Source organism: Pristis pectinata, chromosome 8, assembly GCF_009764475.1.
Source record: "Pristis pectinata isolate sPriPec2 chromosome 8, sPriPec2.1.pri, whole genome shotgun sequence".
NCBI classification, from domain to species: domain Eukaryota; kingdom Metazoa; phylum Chordata; class Chondrichthyes; order Rhinopristiformes; family Pristidae; genus Pristis; species Pristis pectinata.
Window position 1 is genome coordinate 95,935,159 of NC_067412.1, and position 20,751 is coordinate 95,955,909.

The 20,751-nt window shown below is 43.8% G+C and overlaps 1 protein-coding gene across 2 annotated transcripts in view; it reads right to left on the reverse strand.

Annotated features, from left to right (window-relative positions):
- Window positions 1-20,751, reverse strand: part of aff2 (AF4/FMR2 family, member 2) — a 568,957-nt gene that overhangs the window by 218,557 nt on the left and 329,649 nt on the right. For both annotated transcript variants that reach the window (XM_052021245.1, XM_052021246.1), the window contains exon 4: window positions 15,709-15,753. In XM_052021245.1, the coding sequence (XP_051877205.1) occupies window positions 15,709-15,753 (45 nt within the window). The remainder of the gene's footprint in view (window positions 1-15,708; window positions 15,754-20,751) is intronic.

Here is a 20,751-nt window from a genome sequence, read left to right on the forward strand (position 1 = left end):
GAAATGCACGACGTGCATCCCGCACACAGCTAATGCAAGCCCTGTGCTAAAAAGCAGTCTCCACCTGAGGTATTTTCAACCTGATTCTGTTGTAATGTTTAGCGAGAGCTGAGTCATGAAGAGTGATTGATAAAGTCCAGCTTTTCTGTTTTGAAATGCAAACGGGCGGGTGCAGTTATTAAGGCCTGCAAATGGCTTTCGGGAACAGATTCCTGATATTCCTTCTGAACGTGTTCTGCAGTAACACATCTGATCTACACGCAGCACATTTGCAACATAATTCCTGTCTTTACATTCAATAAAAAACATCCCACAGCCTTGCTGGTCCACAAGAGGCAGTGTGTGGGGATGGCATCCATCAGAGGGACATCGGTTCTGTGCTACAGAGCGCTCCTTCATTTCCCGATTCTATTCAGAGCTCCTGGTATCCCTCCCTGGCCTTGCGCTCAGTTGGCCTGTGACTGCCTCCTCATCCTTCAGTCCACCGATCACCTACTGGCCCCTGTCTCACCACTCCCCCTCTCCTCTTTATACTGGCTATTTCCCCTCCACCACTCTCAGTCCTGATGCAGGGTTTCGAACTGTAATGTTGAAAATTCCTCCCCCACCCCCCAACAGATGCTGCTCAACCCGCTGAGTCCCTCCAGCAGATTGTTTGTTGCTCCAGATTCCAGTATCTGCCGTCTCTTTGTGTCCCCTCAACTTCTCTTCTATGCCAGTTCCCCAAACCCTCAATTTTTCAAATATTTATCAACCTGCACATCTGGTGACCTGATGCTCACCACCCCCGCAGGCAGAGAATTCCAAAGATTCACTCCCCTCTGAGAGAAGAAATTCCCACCCAGCTCAGTTTTAAATGACCAGCGCCTTATTCAACCAATTGGAGTAAAACTGAAGATGCTGGAAATCGGCAACATAAAGAGAAAAAGCTGGAAGAACTTGGCAGATCAGATGACATCTCTCTCCGTGGATGCTGCCTGGCCTGCTGAGTTCTTCGAGCAATCTTTGGTTTTGTTTTAACAGGGGCCACTGGCTGAGAGCAGGAGGTTGAGTAACAATGGTTTTGTGATGGAGATACAAGGGACTGCAGATGCTGAATCCAGAGCAACACTCAAGATGCTGGAGGAACTCAGCGGGTCTTAGGCAGCATCTATGGAGGGAAATGGACAGTCAATGTTTTGGGTTGAGGCCCTTCATCTGGACTGTATTCAGAGGGGGTGAGGTTGAAGTGGGTGAGGGGAGTGGAGAAGCCAAGACGATTGATGTCCCATCAGCAGTTAGAAATGAAAAGATCCCGAGAGGGCAGAGTGGGGTGTTCTTCAGAGGAAGAGGAGGGCTTGAGGCAGGAGAAGGGCCTCGACCTGAAACATCAACTGTCCATTTCCCTCCATAGATGCTGCCTGACCCACTGAGTTCCTCCAGTACCTTGTGTGTTGCAAGAGTTTTCTGATGTGCAGGACTGTCTCACTGTTTCTCTGTAAGACCTTGAAAGCCCAATGACAGAATGACTCCACCTATAGGAGATCTACTTGGTTCACTGTTGGCTTGACAGCACTAGAAGTACAGTAGGGTCATAGTTAAATTATTGGATTAGCACTGACCCAGAGAACTGAGTTCAAATCCCAGCAGAGACTGTGGAGAAGTTTAAGTTGAAGTCGTTAAATAATTCTGGCATAAAACCAGAATCATCAAACACTGGATTGTTGGAGGTTCAGCTTTCAGTATGAGATGTCTGACCGAGACTCATCTACTCTCTCATGAAGATGGCATTGTTTCAAAGAGGACCATGAGCATTCATGCTATTCTGGTCAATATTTATCTCTCAGCCAGCATCATTAAAATCTGGTGATTATCTCCTTCCTGTCCTGGCCTTGTACTCGTTGACTACTACATTTATTACATTGGAGCAGTAGCTGTACTTCAACAAAAGTACTTCATTGCTTTGGGACATTGTGAACGTTGTTGCATATATTTGTATTTGTCTAAAACAGGCCTCTCCTCCCTCCCTGCCACACACACAGACACACACACACACACACACACACACACACACACACACACACACACACACACACACACACAGACAGCACCACACTAGCAGAGCTGTGAACAGTGAGAGGGCACCTTGACACACATCACCACCAGCTGAGAAGTGCCACATAGTCTATGATCAAACAACACAATCTGTTTCACTGCTCTTTTCCTCATGCTGCAACTACCTACATGTAGTGTCTCTGTCACAGGGCACTACTTCAAAAGCTAAGCTTACTTTCTTGAAATAATCAAAACACCATACATACTGAACAAGAACAACTTCCTTCAATGTAGTCCCAAAGAGATCCAGAGGGGAGATTATCCAACAAAGTGTGATAGGGAAACACATTAGCAAAACAAACAAATAAAAAGGGAAGGAAGGAGGAAACGAAGGGAGGATGGAAGGAAGGACAGAGGTAGGGGGAAGGAAGGAAAGGAAGAGGAAGAAGGAAGTAAGGAGAGGTAAAGGAAGGAAGGAGGGAAGGTGGGAAGGAGGGGTGAAGGGAAGGTGAGGGAGGGAAGGTGAGGGAGGGAAGGTGGACGGAAGGTGAGGGAGGGAAGGTGGAGGGAAGGTGAGGGAGGGAAGGTGAGGGAGGGAAGGTGGAGGGAAGGTGAGGGAGGGAAGGTGGAGGAGGGGGAAGGTGAGGGAGGGAAGGTGGAGGGAAGGTGAGGGAGGGAAGGTGAGGGAGGGAAGGTGAAGGAGAGAAGGTGAGGGAGGGAAGGTGAAGGAGGGAAGGTGAGGGAGGGAAGGTGAAGGAGGGAAGGTGAGGGAGGGAGGCAAGCAAGGAAAAAAGGAAGAGCTACATTCCCGTGGGACCACCCACATTCCCTTCAGAACTCTGCAAAGCAATTTACAACTAATGAAGTACTTTTGCATTTTACCACGTCTCTGGATGTAGGGAGTATGGCACCCAGTTTGCGCACAGCAAGCTCCCACATCCAGCACTCTGCAGCTGCCTGTGTACAGTTGCCTGTTTTGTTAATCAACAGGAAACGTAATGCCGATGACAGAGCAGATTACAGCACTGAATGGAACTGTCCAGCCGCCTACTTAATGCCAACTCTTATGCTCCACAACAGCCTGTTCTCACCCCACCTATTATCATTCTATTGTCATATCCCCCCATTCATTTCTTCTCTTTTGACTACATATACCCCCTAAAATATGTGTTATTCACCGTAACTGCTGTCTGTGGCAGTGAGCTCCACCACTTACTTTGGGTAAAGACATTTTTCCCAAATTCCTCCTTCAATTTCCTCTGACTGTCCGTTACATATGATCCCTAGTTTTTTACTTTATCACAAGCAGAAACATTTTCCCTATGTCTGTCCTACCAAACCCTTTGACTAAGTAAAGGTATGCACCCCCACCCCCCCCCCCCCCCACCCAACCATTTCCCTAATCCCTCACTTCCTCCTTTCCAAAGCAAACAGCCTTAGTTCATTCTGCCTTTCACAATAGTTGTTCCAAGTAATATTAAACAGCCAGGTTTAAGACCATCTAAATCAAGGTGACTGGTTGTCCTCTGAGATCGCTACGTTCCCATTTTTCATCCATTGCACCATTGCTCACCAGTTTCAATAATTTCTCTCTGCAGAGGCAGAGTGTAATAGTCCAGCTGTTCACACAGTCCCCTGTCTGTCCTCAATAGCACAGTCCTAAAAATATCCATTGGTAAAATACTCGCTGGAACTAATGGCTTATTCCGTTACAGCTTGACAGTAACCAAGCGACGTTTGCTGGGAATTCATCTGCCTATTAAAACACAGGTACTCAAGATACTCGGGGAACACAAATACCTAAAGCAATTTAAAATCAGAACCGGCGACACTAGACTGAATGCGATGGGGTTTACAGTTGCTCTTAATGTCATCTTGACAGGCAAATATTAACTGCAGCTTGTTGCAAATTATTGAGTGAGGATAATTTATAGTTCATCATTTATAATTTGCCACAATAAGTCTATGATTCTATTCTGTGAGGCTAACAACTTCACAAAGTGTTATTACATTAGAAATAAATAGCCTATGGTAAAAATAGCCATCCACCCACAATTGTAAGAAATAAGAATATAAGAAATAGGAGTAGGAGTGGGCCACATGGTTCCTCAAGTACGCTCTTCCATTCAATAAGGTCACAGATAACCTGATCTTGGTCTCAGCTCTCCTTTCTTGCATATTCCCCATTACCTCTGCCTCCCCTTTCACCTGAAAGTCTGTCTGCCTTAAGCCTCAGGTATATTAGAACATAGAACAGTACAGCACAGGAACAGGCCCTTCAGCCCACAATGTTGTGCCGAACTAATTAAACCAGTAATTAAATGTCTAACTAAACTAATCCCTTCTGCTGACAGAATGTCCATATCCCTCTATTCTCTGCACATTCGTGTGCCTCTTTAACACCTCTATCATATCTGCCTCCACCACCACCCCAGGCAGCACATTCCAGGCACCCACCACTCTCTGCGTAAAAAACTTGCCCCGCACATCTCCTTTGAATTCTCCCCCTCTCACCCCAAATGCATGCCCGCTAGTATTATGGTATTGGTATTGGTTAATTAGTGTCACTTGTACCGAGGTACAGTGAAAAACTTGTCTTGCATACCATTCATACAGATCAATTCATTACACAGTGCATTGAAGTAGTACAGGGTAAAACAATAACAGAATGCAGAGTAAAGTGTCACAGCTACAGAGGAAGTGCAGTGCAGGTAGACAATAAGGTGCAAGGTCATATTAACAAGGTAGAGTGTGAGGTCAAGAGTCCATCTCATTGTGTAAGGGAACTGCTCAATAGACTTATAACAGTGGGATAGAAGCTGTCCTTGAGCCTGGTGGTATGTGCCCTCAGGCTCCTGTATCTTCTGCCTGATGGGAGAGAGAACGTCCTGGGTGGGTGGGGTCTTTGATTATGCCGGCTGCTTCACCAAGGCAGCGAGAGGTATAGACATGGAGGGGAGGCTGGTTTCCGTGACATGCTGGGCTGTTGCCATACCAAGCCATGATGCATCCGGATAGGATGCTTTCTGTGGTGCATCGATAAAAGTTGGTGAGTGTCAAAGGGGACATGCCAAATTTCCTTAGCCTCCTGAGAAAGACATTTTAAAATATGTCCAAAATTAGACCCTGGGAAAAAGATACCGGCTGTCTACTCTATCTGTGCCTCTCATAATCTTATAAACTTCTATCAGGTCTTCCCTCAGCCTCCGCTGCTCTAGAGAAAACAACCCAACCTCTCCTCATAGCACATACCCTCTAATCCAATTAATCTAATCTCTGCTCAGTGACTCTGCCTCTACGGTTCACTGTAATAGAGCATTGCAAAAATTGACTATCCTCTCTGAGGTGAGGATTAAACCAGGAACTCTACTGTCTGCACCACTGTGCCATCCATGGGTACGGAGTGCACGATATTCCAGGTCAGGTTGGAAGAGTGGAGCTCTACAGAAGTCAAAGTCAAAGTGGAGTTTATTGTCATATGCACAAGTACATGTACGCACAGGTGCAATGAAAAACTTACAGCAGCTGTATATAGCATTATATAAGCAGTATTCAGATGAAAACATAAATAATACACAATTTTTCCCAAGAAAGAACACAATTAGAACAAAAAAAAACAAAGTGGTGGTCATAGTGTTGCTTAACTGTAGTGATTAGGGTTGTGCCCATTGGTTTAGGAAGCGAATGGTTGAAGTAGCTGTTCAATATGGAGACAGAATTACTGGATGCTTAACATGTTCCACACAAACCTGTGTGAGTTACATATAGGTGGCATAATTTCAGTGGTTTAGAAATAAAAATGGAAAAAGTGTACATGTCATACAGTAACTTTCAAACCCAAAGCATTTGGTGGTGATGAGCGAGTTGGTTTTACCTCGTAAATCCAAGAGATTTTGATATCTATTGGCAAGCACATGATATGAAGGCCATATTTTTGTAGCAGGATTTTTATTTCTGAAGATTTTCTGCCATCTCTGAATTTCCTTTTGCTAGAGTTACCCAACATTTAGGTGTTCCTTGCTAAATGCCAAGCATTTTATTTTGAACGTTTCCTCACTGACAGACCTACCAATTGCCATTGACTGCAAGGGATGTCTTGTCAGGATCACAAAACTGATGATAGGTGTAAGAAGATGTAATCGCTGTGAACAAAAATGGTAGTGAAGGGAAGAGTTGGCAATGTTTACCCGCAGAGACTAAGTACACCAGGATGTACGCTGTTTAGCAAAGCAGCTGTGTTTTGTATTGATTGGTCCAATGTGTCACCATTTTCATTCAATTTCCTGTTGATCTTAATTTGCTCTATTGCTTCACAACTTAAGACACACCAAACTCAGGCAAAAGATTGCAAGGTATTCACGGGCCATGCAAAAACATTTTTATAGATGCACCATAGAAAACATCCTATCTGGATGCATCACAGCTTGGTATGGCGACTGCTCTGCCCGAGACCACAAGAAACTGTAGAGTGTTGTGGACACAGCTCAGCACATCACGGAAACCAGCCTCCCCTCCGTGGACTCTGTCTACACTTCTTGCTGCCTCAGTAAAGCAGCCAACATAATCAAAGACCCCACCCACCCCGGACATTCTCTCTCCTCGCCCCTCCCATCGGGCAGAAGATACAAAAGCTTGAAAGCACGTACCACCAGGCTCAAGGACAGCTTCTATCCCGCTGTTATTAGACTTTTGAACAGTCTCCCAGTACAATAAGATGGATTCTTGGCCTTGCAATCTACCTCAATATGGCCTTGTACCTTATTGTCTACCTGCACTGCACTTTCTCTGTAACTGTAACACTTTGTTCTGCATTCTGTTATTGTTTTTCCTTGTACTACCTCAATGCACTGATGTGATGAAATGGTCTGTATGGATGGCATGCAAACCAAAGTTTTTCACTCTTCCTCAGTGCAGGGGACAATGATAAACCAATTTACCAAACTGTTGTGAACATGATTCATATTCATCAGCATATTAAGTTGGGATAATAATCGCTGGCTTAGCCACATGATGTGCAGCTCACAAAACTTTGGTTTCACTCTGCACTCAGAACATGAGTGAAATTTACATCTGCAGATCGTTAAGGCCAGTTGGCCCATCTAGAGTATCCACCTGGATGATCCTAAAATGTCCTGCACCACAGCATTCAATTTTTTCTTAAAAATCTTGCAAGGCAAAAGGCATTGAGGAATCACTTTCATATTTTGATCAGTCTTTCAGTGGGAAAGAAAGCCACAATATCAGTCCTAAATTCACCTCCAAAGACTTTTGTCTGCTTGCCACTCTGATTTAAAGGAATATTCGGAGACAATCATTTCCTGTGGATCACCCCCAGGAAGCAATGGTAAAAGTAATGGCAGTGTGGTAGCCTGCCTTGGAAAATCATGCTTTTCATTTCAATGGGATTGAACTTTGACTGCAGATGACAAAACCTTACCACCAGTCTACCACATAATTAGTGTATTGACCTGGTTGAGATATCAGGCCTGCATATTTCTTGATACAATCATCTCACAATAAGCCTATTCCCAGGAGTAGTTGGTCCTTGGATTTGAAAAGTGACATTATGACACAACAATGTTTTTGTATTGTAATCTACTTCTGAAATTTGGTTTAATTTGGGTTAACAGAATTTCAAAAGGTGAGTAAAACGTACAAACACCAGTATATTGGGCTTTCAGTCCGAGGGCTTGTTTCTCCCTAGTGTTCAGCCTTTGCAGGCTTTCCTCATAATACAAATCCCTGACTCTTAGGTCAACTCTGAGCTTTTCCTCTGAGAATTTGATTAGAACTTCCTTTGTTGTTTTTTGCCTACATTACTAATATTCAGTCTATGGCTAATATTTGCCTACATGACAAATCATTCAGTTCAAATGAAGGGTCGCAACCTGAAATGTCGACTGTCCATTTCCCTGGACACTTGCTCCTGGCCTGCTGAGTTCCTCCAGCACCTCGTTTTTAGCTCTGGATCCCAGTGTCTGCAGTCCCTGTCTCCAGCATAATCATACAGTCGTTTTACCGTCGCTGGGTCAAAATCCAGGAACTCCCTCGTTAACAGCATTGTGGGCGTACCCATACATCAAGGACTGCAGCAGTTCAATAAGGCAGCTCACCACCACCTTCTCAAGGGCGATTAGAGATGGGCAATTAAATGCTGGCTCATCCAATGATGCCCACATCCCTTGAATAAATAAAAACAAGACACACAAAGGAGGCCATTTGGCCCGTCATGCCTGTGTTAACTCCTTGAAAGAGCTTTTTGATTAACTTTGATCCCTAGTTCTTCTCACATGGTCCTGCAACTTTAAGCCTGAATTCTGCATCCAGTCTCATTACAATACCCAAGGATGGACTGACCAAGAACAGGGAACTCCATTCAACTGAACCCCAACTGCAGCTAAATATTTCACTCAAGTTATTTGTAATGTTTTTAATTACTTATTAATGTTTTAATGCGTTTTAACTTAAAATTATTTTACTTTTTGTAATGCTTTAGATATATTACATAAATTTAACCATAGTATCAATTATCAATTATTATTAAGCATCAAAAATTGTGTTTATTTTTTGGTTCTAATTGTATCCTTCCTTCTACAATTCTTGTATAATTTGTTTTTCTCTGAATGTTGTGTCTCTAATGCTATGGGCCTGTGATGCTGATGCAATTAAGCTTTTCATTGCACCTGTGCATACATGACAATAAACTCGACTGGACTTGATCAGGGCTTCAGGACAGACATCGAGAATGCGGATGCTGGAATCTGGTGCAAAAAGCAAAAAGATCAAACTTCTGGGGCTCAAATGAAAAACTTTGCTGAGCAGATAGATTGCACAGAGTCTTTTAGTGCTGTGCAGTTTGAAAATCAATTTAAACTGGAGTAAATGGTCTTTGCAAACACTTCCGGATCAAATCACGGCAGTCAGGAAATTCAACCAGGCACTTCCTTTTATGAGAGGCACAATATGCTGGAATCTGGAGTAAAATGCAAACAATAAAAAAACAACAAAACTGCTGGAGGAACTCAGCGGGTCGAGCAGCATCTGTGGTGGGGGGAAGGAACTGTCGATTATTTCCGGTCAAGACCCCACATCAGGAGTCTCAACCTGAAATGGCAACAATTCCTCCCACTCCACAGATGCTACAGGGCTTCAGGGTATCTTGGCTGAAGACCTCTCCACACTCACCCTGCCTTGCCTCCCAGGCGTGGCCCTCTATAGCTGGAATGGAAGTGAAATGCATCGGCGACGGTTGACATTGAATCTTGCACAGGACCATCCATGCATTTGATTCTACTCCCGTTACCCCTTCGAGGAAATTGCAACAATTTGCTGTGCAGTTGAAACGAATCATCCCTGTACCTCTCCTTCATACCCCCCCCCCCCGGTTGCTTGCCAATTGTCTTTGAAAGTATTCTATAAACGTTTTCAATCGTTTTTCCAAGCTGGTAAAAGTCAAGGTTACAGAGGCTACTTATGTCTCATCATTAGCTACTTCGTCACAGTTTATGGAGTGTTGGTGACTCATTTATCCATTCCTTACTGGGAACATATCAACTGGTAAGTTTACTTGATGTGAAGAGTCCTGAGATCCTCAGTGATGGTCACAAAAGCACACTGTGATATAGCTTAGCTATGTGATGATGTTCCAATACATATCCTAACAACTTCTGCATGGTCTCTGCATAGAACAGCAGAGCACAGGAACAGGCCCTTCAGCCCACAATGTCTGTGCTGAAGCATGATGCCACATTAAACTGACTCTCTTCTGCCTGTAAATGATCCCTATCCCTCCATTCTCTGCACATTCATGTGTCTATCTAACAGCCTCTTGAACACCACGGTCATATCTGCTTCCATCACCACCCCTGGCAGCCCGTTCCAGCCTACCATTCTCTGTGTCACCTGTTCCAACCAGTCCTCTGTGTCAAAATCTAGTACAATAAGATGGACTCTTGACCTCACAATCTACCTCGTTATGGCCTTGCGCCTTATTGTCTGCCAACACTGTACTTTCTCTGCAACTGTAACACTTTACTCTGTATTCTGTTATTGTTTTACCCTGTACTACCTCAATGCACTATGTAATGAATTGACCTGTACGATCAGTATGCAAGACAAGTTTTTCACTGTACCCTCGGTACAAATGACAATAATAAACCAATACCAATACTTAAACTCTGCTACATTGATGAAGTGTTTCATCACAGAGTCATTGAGTCACAGAGTCATACAGCAGGGAAACATGCCCTTCAGCCCAACCTGTCCATGCTGACCTAGATGCCCATCTCAACTCGTTTCACTTGCCCGCATTTGACCCATATCCCTCTAAACCTTTCCTATCTGTGTACCTGTCTGAGTGTCTTTTACATGTTGTTATTGTACCTGCCTCAACCACTTCCTCTGACAGCCTGTTCCATCGATACACCACCCTTTGTGTGAAAAAGCTCCCCCTCTAGTTCCAATCAAATCTCTTCCCTCTCACCTTAAACCTATGCCCTCTAGTTTTTGATTCCCCAAACAGCCGAAAGAAGTTGAAGAGAAGGAAGATAAAATGAATTAAAGGTAAGGTCAAGAGAGGTCCAAATAATTAATCACAAAGAAAGGCAAAATAAAGGAGAAAAAATTTGAACAAAAATACAGAGGAAAATGAATGTTTTTGAGGGGGAGATGGTGCTCTAGGTTTTGCTAAGTTTTCCCGACCACTTCACACAGAACTGCCAATATTTATCAGTGTAAGTGCCAGTAAGTGGAAGGACTCCAGGTCAAACATGGAACTCTTGAACTTACTGACTGGAATACACTGGCTATTTCCCAGCTGTGTCCCATTTCCAGATTCCTCGTGGAGGCAGAAGCTTGCTGAGAATGTGGGGAGGAAGAAATAAACTGCTGGAAGAAGTCAGCGGACCAAGCAGCATCCGTGGAGACAGGGGATGGTCAGCGTTTCACATTGAGACCTTGTATCAGGACTGAGGACTGAGAGTGTGGAGGGAAAATGGCTGGTGTATAGATCGGGAGGGGTAAGATTGAGCCTGGTAGTTGATGGGTGGAACCAGATAAGGGAGCAATGATGGGGAGATGGAAGCAGGTGAGGGAGAGGATGGGAAAGGTAGTCCAGGGGAGAAGGAAGCCACAAAGTTAGGTAGGTGGGTGATGCGCAGACGGAACCAGGTGGGGCTTGGACTGGATTGGTTTATCATTGTAACAAGTATGGAGGTACAGTGAAAAGCTTTTGTTGGGTACCATCCAGTCAGATCATGCCGTACTAAGTCACATCGAGGTCGCAAAAAGAAAACATAATGCAGAATATGGCATTGCAGCTACAGAGAAAGTGCAGCGCAGGTAGACAAATAAAGTGCAAGGGCCATGGCAAGGTAGATTGGGAGATCAAGAGTTCATCTTTTAGCAGATGGGAGGTCTGTTCAAGAGAGTAATGAGGAGCCAGGTGGGGAGGGGAGGGGGTAACAGAGACGGAGGATGCTGGGTGATAGGTGGAACTATTCATGAGTCTCGGTAATGAGAGGGGTGGGAAATATGAGCAAAAGGAGCGAGACCCTGGATGGAATGGTGGGAGTGGGAAAGGAACACAAGGGGGAGTGGGTAACCTGAAATTGGGAAATGATACCGGGGAATCTGATCTCGGATCCTGCACAGGGTTAGATGTGGCAGTCTCCACCAGCCCTCTCATTGGGTGGGAATCATAGGGCAGCAAGGAAAGGACAAAGCAAGATATTTCTTATAATAATTGTTTTGACGATTTTAATTCCAAAAGGGTCTTAAAGGTTTAAAGGTGATTTTGCAAAATTTTAAAACAATATTTAAAAAAAAACTTTATTTCTTGTTAATTGCATTTACAGACTTCTGAAGGACAGGGCAGTCAGAGAGACTTATAAGCCATGATAGTTTTGACAGACGGCAAAGCTGGGGGCAGGGGTCCCGGCTGTCAAAGGTCACCAGTCAAGATTTGTGGGCGTGGCTTGTCCTGGCCCATCCTAGTCACGTGGTTAATTCAATAGAGACCCTGTTGGCAGTCAGGAACTCAGGTGGCAGAGAAATTTAGGGGGGAATGGGAATGTGGGCGGTGAGTGAGAGTGATGGGGATTCACTCTAGACGATCCAGACTCGTGTCTCCTGATGTGATTTGATATCAAACTTTAGAGTCATAGAGTCATACAGCATGGAAGCACTGAGTCTGTGCTGATTATCAAACACCCATTTACAATACAGGCAGACCCCTGGGTTACGACAGCATTCCATTCCTGGGAGCTCTCCGTAACCCGAACTGTCTGTAAGTCGGAAATGAACAACAGTGGTGTGTGGGAGAGGGTCCCATCTGTGATGGGAGAGCGAGCAGGCGCGGTAAGAGTGGCTGCCAGCCGGCCTCACTGACTCAGTGATGGAGCGAGTGAGTCTGCTCAGGGCTCCCGGCTCCACCCAGCCCCCGATTGTTGAGGCTTGGGGTGGTGGGGGTAGAAGGCACATGGAAATGCCCCGTTCCTACCCAGCAGAAGATACCTGCAGCTCTGCAGCAGCTGGCAAATCCATCCCCATCCATCCTGCCAGTCTCCCAAATGCTTGCTCGGGAGATCAGAGTGCCCATAATTCGGGTGTTCGTAACGCAGGGAGGACCTGGAATCCTAAACAAAGCCCACTTTATTCTCTCTACATTCCCCTCGACCCTTCCCAGATTCCACCACTCAGCCACACTCAGGGACAACTTACAGTGACCATTTAACCTACCAACCCACAGATTCCTATAACATTTCTTTGAGGCATCTTTTGGACATAGTTCTACATTAAAGGTACAGTACTGATGCAACTGCAAATTATACTTGCTCTGTATCATTGTACATTATACCTGGGTTTAGATATATTTATGTAATGATGACCATTTATTTCCTGTGATGATGATGTACAATAAGCATTGCAATTTGATCAGAGAGTCCGCAGTGGATCCTGAAGGTTCAGCCACACCTGCTAAGACGAGATTTTTTTTTGACTATGCAGGGGGAAAATCTATGGGTTTTATTTCTATTAACTTCCAGAAGATATTCGACAAAGTCCCACATAAGAGGCTGTTAGCTTGAAATGAAGCTTGTGGGACTGAGGGCATGTAACTGACCTGATGGGATGGCCACCTGAGTGATAAGGGACAGACCAGGGATAATGGGCAAGTACTCATATTGGCAGAATGTGACTGGTTAACGTCCCATAGGGATCTGTGTTGGTGCCTCAACCATTCATTGTATGTATTAATGACTTCCATGATGGATGGAGGGCCACATATTAAAGTTTGTTGGTGAAAGAGAGAGAGCATTGTATAAATGGAAGCATAAAATGATATTAATAGATTAAGCGAACAGGCAAAGCTGTGGCAAATGGATTTCAATGTAAGCAATTGTGAGGTCATCCACATTTGACCATAAAACGATAGCTCAGATTAATTTCTAAATGGTGAAAAGTTAAAAGCATTTGAGGTCAAAGAGATTTAGAGACCCCTATATAGATATATAGATCATTAAACTGTCATGGGTGAGTATTAAAAACAGTCAGAGAGTTAATGGAATGCTGAGTTTTATATTTAAAGTACAAGAAAACAAGAAAGAAGGGACTATGGGGCACCGAGTATAGGAGTTGGGACATTATGTTGCAGTTGTGTAAGTCATTGGTGAGGCCGCACTTAGAGCGCTGTGTACAGTTCTGGTCACCCAGCTGTAGGAAAGACGTGGTTAAACTGGAAACAGTGCAGAAAAGATTTCCGAGGCTGTTGCCAGGACTGGAGGGCCTGAGTTATAGGGAGAGGTTGGCCAGGCTGGGTCTTTATCCCTTGGAACGTAGCAGAATGAGGGGCGACCTTTCAGAAGTGGTTAAAATTATGAGAGTTGTAGGTAAGGCAGATGGGAACAGTCTTTTCCCCAGGGTAGGGGAGTCCAAAACTTGGGGGTCTAGGTTTAAGGTGAGAGGGAAAAGATTTAAAAGGGACCTGAGGGACAACTTTTTCACGCAGAGGGTGGTGAGTATATGGAACGAGCTGCCAGAGGAAGTGGTTGAGGCAGGTACAATAGTATCATTCAAGAAGCACTTGGATAGGTACATGGAGGGGTGGGGCTTGAAGGGATATAGGCCGAACGCAGGAAATTGGGACTAGTTGATATGGACTGGTTGGGCCGAAGAGCCTGTATCCATGCTGTACTGTTCTGTGACTCTACACTTATACAAAGTCCTAATTAGAGCAGTTCTGAGCCGCAGGGGCTAATAAAACTATTACCAGCCTTAAAGAAAACACAGTGTGGAACTACCACCGTGATACCTGGAAACCAAGGGTTAAATTATGAGGAGATGTGGCACAAATTAAGGTTGCATGCTCTGGTATTTAGAAACTTAAAGGTTGATTCAATCAAAGTTTCCAAGACATTAAGTGGAACTGATAGGGGAGATAGAGCACAAGTATTCCCACTGGATAAGGAGTCTGTGACCAGGCACAGATTAGAGCCAGGCCTTCCTGTAGTGAAGTTAGGAAATATGCAAAATGTTAAAGATGTCTGGAACTCCCTCCCATAAACAGCAATTGATGATGGGTCAATTGTTCATCTCGAAGGTTGCTGGATTTTTGTTAGCAAAGGCATTAAGGAATATCGGCAGAAAGTAAGCCACCACAATCTCACTGAACGCTTTAAGAGTCTCAGGAGCCTGTTTCTCTACTTTTAAGGCACTGATACGTTCAATGTTATTAACACAATATTAATAGCTTTACTCATTAATGTTCAGAGTCTGAACCTTCACCCATGTTTCATATCTTCTACATAATAATGTTGAAGACTTTAGAAAGTAAGACTATTATCCTATTAGTATGTCAGACCTAACAATCACCATCAATATCACGGCCTCATGCACTGGTGAGATGGTTACATGTTGTATTTTCAAAACTAAATTAATGCTGCCTCCTTATGTGCAAACTCCACGCCTTTCATTTTAGGATCACTGTCAGCGGAGCTCTTTCATTCTTTTGTCTAGCTGACCTACCTTTCTTCTTGAATCTCTCCAGCAGAAGTGAGTGGTTACCAAATAAGCATCGGAGATGTTGAGGTATTCCCATTAGTGGGAGAGTCTCGAACAAGAGGATGTTAGTGCAAGATAAAGGGGTGGTCATTGAAAAGTGAGAAGCACAAGAAGCGGAAGGTGGTGAATCTCTGGACTTCTCCACCCAAGAGGGTTGTGGAGGGTGGATCACTGGAGGTATATATAGAGGAGGTAGATACATTTTTGGAAGACCATGAAACTGAGGGCTATGGGGAACTGGCACAGAGATGGAATGGGGCAAATCAGCCAAGATTATATTGAATGGTAGAGCAGGCTTGAGGGCCAGGTGACCTACTCTTATTTTCTTGTGTTCACGTGTCGAATTCCCTCCAGGTCCCAAGTCCTTCTCCAGCGACAGTGCTACCATAGGACCATTCTGTAGTCCCTGCAGCGTAGATGCCTTTCAGGCTTGTCCAATCAGATCCCTTTTCTGTCACCTGGTGGCTTTTCAACTATGCCACCCACCCCAGAACAAGCCCATTCTATGACCCCGTTACATTGACTCCTGCTTTGCTCCGTTTTGAAAAACTTCTCCACGTCTCCCAAACCACCCTCTCTCCCAGCAATAGACTTAAAATATAAAGAGAAAGGACCAACCCGCAGTATTTCTTCCACACAGCTGGTCTCGTTGGAAAGACTGACCTACACGGGAGAAAAAGAGAAAGGAAAGAATTTACTCAGACAACTCATTGGCACAAGCAGAAAAGTTATTTACAGAATATAATCTAAATAAAATTAGCACCTACCCTAATAAGAATTAACATAAAACATTAATGACACCCTGGGCCTTATTTTGAATGTGGTCACAGATTCCACATCTCAAATAAACACCAGTGGTATTCGTGGTGTTTTATTTGAGAGTCAAGAAGAGTTGCGATCAGTTTGTGTGGGTTTGTTATAATGTTATCACTCTGTTCATTGACCTTGGCTTTCCTGTGATTGCTTTTCTTGAAAAATAGAGATGATCTTCAATGAGGATGCTTATCGTCTCTCCTTTTTTTCATTAAAAAGTACTCTCCTCCTCTCCCACTACATGCCAGGGATGGTTCTCCTGCTTGGTGAGACTTCAGCCTTGCTCCAGTGGTTTGGAAATTATCCTGTATTCCCTGGATGTGGCATCACCAGTATTTGTCTGTCTACACTTCTCACTGCCTCAGTAAAGCAGCCAGCATAATCAAAGACCCCACCCACCCTGGACATTCTCTCTTCTCCCCTCTCCCATCGGGCAGCAGATACAAAAATCTGACAACACATACCACCAGGCTCAAGGACAGCTTCTATCCCGCTGTTATCAGACTACTGAACGGTCCCCTAGTACGATAAGATGGACTCCTGACCTCACAATCTACCTCGTTATGGCCTTGCACCTTATTGTCTGCCTGCACTGCACTTTCTCTGTAACTGTAACACTTTATTCTGCATTCTGTTATTGCTTTACCTTGTACTACCTCAATGCACTGTTGTAATGAATTGATCTGCATGGACAGTATGCAAGACAAGTTTTTCACTGTACCTCGGTACATGTGACAATAAAAAAAACAATTTACCAATTTATCACCCTGAGAAGGTGGCCACACAGCTGAACCCCTCGCACTTTGGAATGCAGCTATAATGCTATCAACCTGAAATTCTTTCCTCACGGATGCTGCCTGATTTACTGACCAGCAAACAATTAAGGATGCAGAAGTTAATGCAAGAGAATTTGAGATGGCTCATTACTATCTGATAAGACTCTGTTGAGACCACATCTGGAATGTTATCACCCACACACTCAACCCGGTGGGAGACCTATTCCCTCCCCTCCCCTACTGTTCCCATCTTCCCACCATCCCTCCCTCATCTCTTCACCTTCCCTTTCTTATCAGATTCCATAATCTTCAGCTCTTTGGTCTCTATTAATCACCTCTCTTGTTGCTGTCTCCACCCTTCCCTCCCCCACCTGACTCCATCTGACAATCAATTCTTCCTCACCTGGATCCACCTATCACCTGCCAGCTCCTGCCTCACCCCCACCCACCCTCACCTCCTTATACTGGCCGTCTCCCCTCTACAATCTCAGTCCTGATGCAGGGTCTCAACCCAAAATGTTAGCTATCACTTTGCCTCCACAGATGCTGCTTGACCCCCTGAGTTCCTCCAGCAGCTTGTTCTTTGACTCTGGAATATTATCTACAGGTCAAAACTCTCTATGTAAGGAAGGATACACTAGCGATGGAGGGAATACAACAAAGATTCACCAGATTAGTCACTCGGATGGAGAAATTATGGAGAGAGTAAGTAGACTTGGCCTGTATTTTCTTGAGTTTAGAAGAATGAGAGGTGATCTCACTGAATCACAAAAAAATTCTGATAGACCTTGACAAAATAGATACAGAGTTGGTGTTTACACTGGCTGAGGCGTCGCCAATCAGGGGGTCACACTCTCAAATTATTCAAGACAGAGATGAGAAGAAATTTCTTCTCCTAGATGCTGGAATTCACTGCCCGAGGGAGTTATGGTGGGTCAGCCACAGAGTGTATTCGAGACAGAAATCCACTCCTGGCCATAACATCCGGGCTCAATGCGCCAGCTGTCCCAACCACCAGTGAGGTTTGCTGATGGCCCACACTCCATGAGATCTCACTGCCCCTGATGTTAACCTTCCAGTCATGATTGGTTGTAGAATGGGTTTCCGTTTGAATTGCCCAATCAGGAGGAGGCTCTGTAATTGGGACACTGCAATGCACAGCACCTGGTCTGACCCAGGACCTGCATAAGGTTCCTTGTGACCGTTGGCTTTTGATTGGACCATTCAAATATAAAATAAATCTTTCTTATCTGATTGGTGAAGTTCAAGTGCTTTGGAAAATAAACATAGGAGATGTTAAAGATATTTGCAAGATGGAAGGGCACTGGTGAATGGAAAAATGAGGGGACCATGAGGGACCATACAGCAGCAGGAAATATTAAACAGAACATAGAACACTACAGCACAGTACAGGCCCTTCGGCCCACAACGTTGTGCTGACATTTTATCCTGCTCTAAGATCTATCTAACCCTTCCCTCCCACATAGCCCCCTATTTTTCTATCATTCATGTGTCTATCTAAGTCTCTCAAATGTCCCCAATGCATTCTGTTGTTGCTTTACCTTGTACTACCTCAATGCACTGTTGTAATGAATTGATCTGTATGAACGGTATGCAAGATAAGTTTTTCACTGTACCTCGGTACATGTGACAATAATAAACCAATTTACCAATTTATAAGGTCTTATAAATACACACACACACAAACATGCACACACACGTGCATACACATGTACACACATGCATGCACATACACACATAAACACACAATGCACACACATACATGCACATACATACACATGTATACACACATGCATGCACATGTGTACACATGTATACACATGCACTCATATGTATACACACATGCACACGTGTGTACACATGTATACACACACACACACACACATTTGCAGGTGCACACAAAAAAGGTTAACAAAATGACCACAGACAGAAGGCCTAACATGGGGCTTCCTAATCATCCTGTCTCCGTTCCGAGTCCCAGAAGGAAATGGGCTGTTGGTAAATTTGAAAGATATTATTGACATGAGGAATAAGGCAAATGATATTTTATATACTTGATTTACAAAATAAAAGGTTTTGGCTGAATTCCACATTTGTGATTAATAGTGGTGGAAAGGGGGTAAAACAAGGCTCTCGATTGAAAATGTACTGTAAAATTGAAACAGGATGACTACAAATGGAAACTTCTCATGCTTGGAAAAAGTTACAAGCATTGGACGGAGGCGTTGAACTTGGGATGTTTACGGGCTTATAAACATGCAACCAAAATCACAACCTTCACATTTTCCACAGATGTAGAGTGGAAATAATGGAAACAAAGTGGCCAAATTTGGTCCTGTTTAAGTAACTGGGCAAGTAGAAGGCTGAAGCTGTTCAATATGGATGGGTGTAAGATAATTGTTATGGTACTAAAAGTACTAAAAGAGGGAGCAGCATACAGAAGAATAAAAACATTCTGACCACATTGAACACTACAAAACCAGCATCAATTTACTGTGATTTATTCCGGATTGTAAAGTCAAGTAGTGGAATGCAAACCCATAAAAAATATGCATAAAAAAGCTTGGGTTTTCACAACCGTAGGTCATCCCAAAATGCTTTACAACCAATGAAGTAATTTTAAAATGGAGTCACTATTCTATTGTAGGAATCCCCAGGGCCAATTTACCCAAACAAGCTCCAACGGTCACATGATCGTGCTTTAGATGTTGGCCAAAGGACTAGGAACACCTCATACTTTTCTTCAAACAGGTGCTCTGGGTAAATAGTTCTATAATCCCCTGAAGGAGGAGAGAGGATCTTGGTTTAAGATCTCATGCAAAAGAGGGCATCTCTTCATGGAAAATAATGTAGGGAATCTCATCAGGAAAATCAAAGATACTTCTCAGCACATCAACCAAATGACATTGGAATGAAGTCGCCACAAAGGGAAATCATTCTCAAGCTTCGTTGCCGAATTTCTAACATCTAGGCAATCAAAATCCTGACCCAACAAGAGAAAATTTAAAGGAGATGTACGGAGCTAGTTTTTACACAGAGATTGGTGGGTGCCTGGAATGGGCTGCCAGGACTGGTAGAAGAAGCAGATGCGATAGTCGCGTTCAAGAGGCTTTTAGATAGACACATAAAATTGCAGGGAAATGGATCATGTGCAGGCAGAAAGGATGTGCTTGGCACAGACATCGTGGGCCGAAGGGCCTGTTCCTGTGCTGTACTGTTCTAGGTTCTGTGTTCTAACAATGGACAGGCAAGGCCCATTGGGTCTGAACTGTACTAATTAAGAGAGGAGAGAACTTGTGGAAATCTTTCATGAAGCACAGTCCTTTACAGCTCGTAGCTATTAAGGAACAAGCTTCAATGTGCTTTAAAAGAAAATTGGAGAAGGAAAAGCCAAAGAGATTGGAATGAGCATGGGCAGATTTAGTTTTCAGGGCTTGTGACCACCATAGACCACAGATTGGGCTCCTTTTTCATTCTTATGATAACCTGTGAACAAGTTGCCACCATTGAAGAAATTCAGCACCAGTTTTCCAAAAATATCCAATGAAGTAGGTGACAAGATTAAATTCCTCATTGGTCAATGCTTCTGCACACACAGACTTGTCTGCAGGATAATGATGTTCACTGCAGTCAATACTCATTCACTTGACATTAAACAATGCCATTTCCTTTTGTTACAACCTCTTGACATCCATATAAAGCAAATTATGAGTAATCTGTCTGTCCTTTATGAGAGTTTCACAGTGCTGTAAATAACAAAGATAAATGGATGGGATAAGGGGAAGGATGAATATGCAGGGAGTTGGCTGAAAATGTCAATGGTGGCTCTCGGGATCAAACATGCAACTGTCTCTGAGCTTGTGGCACCGATAGGTGAAGGAGTTCTGACTTCATAAGAACCGTGGAAGTCAAGATTTACTCGAGGTTTTGAGATCAGGTTCCCGTCAAGTGACAAAGGAACATGGCTGCTGAGAATAATTCAAATATGTCAGGTCTCACATATAAATAGACCAGAATAATTGACCAGGTTTACTCTCATCAATAAATAAAG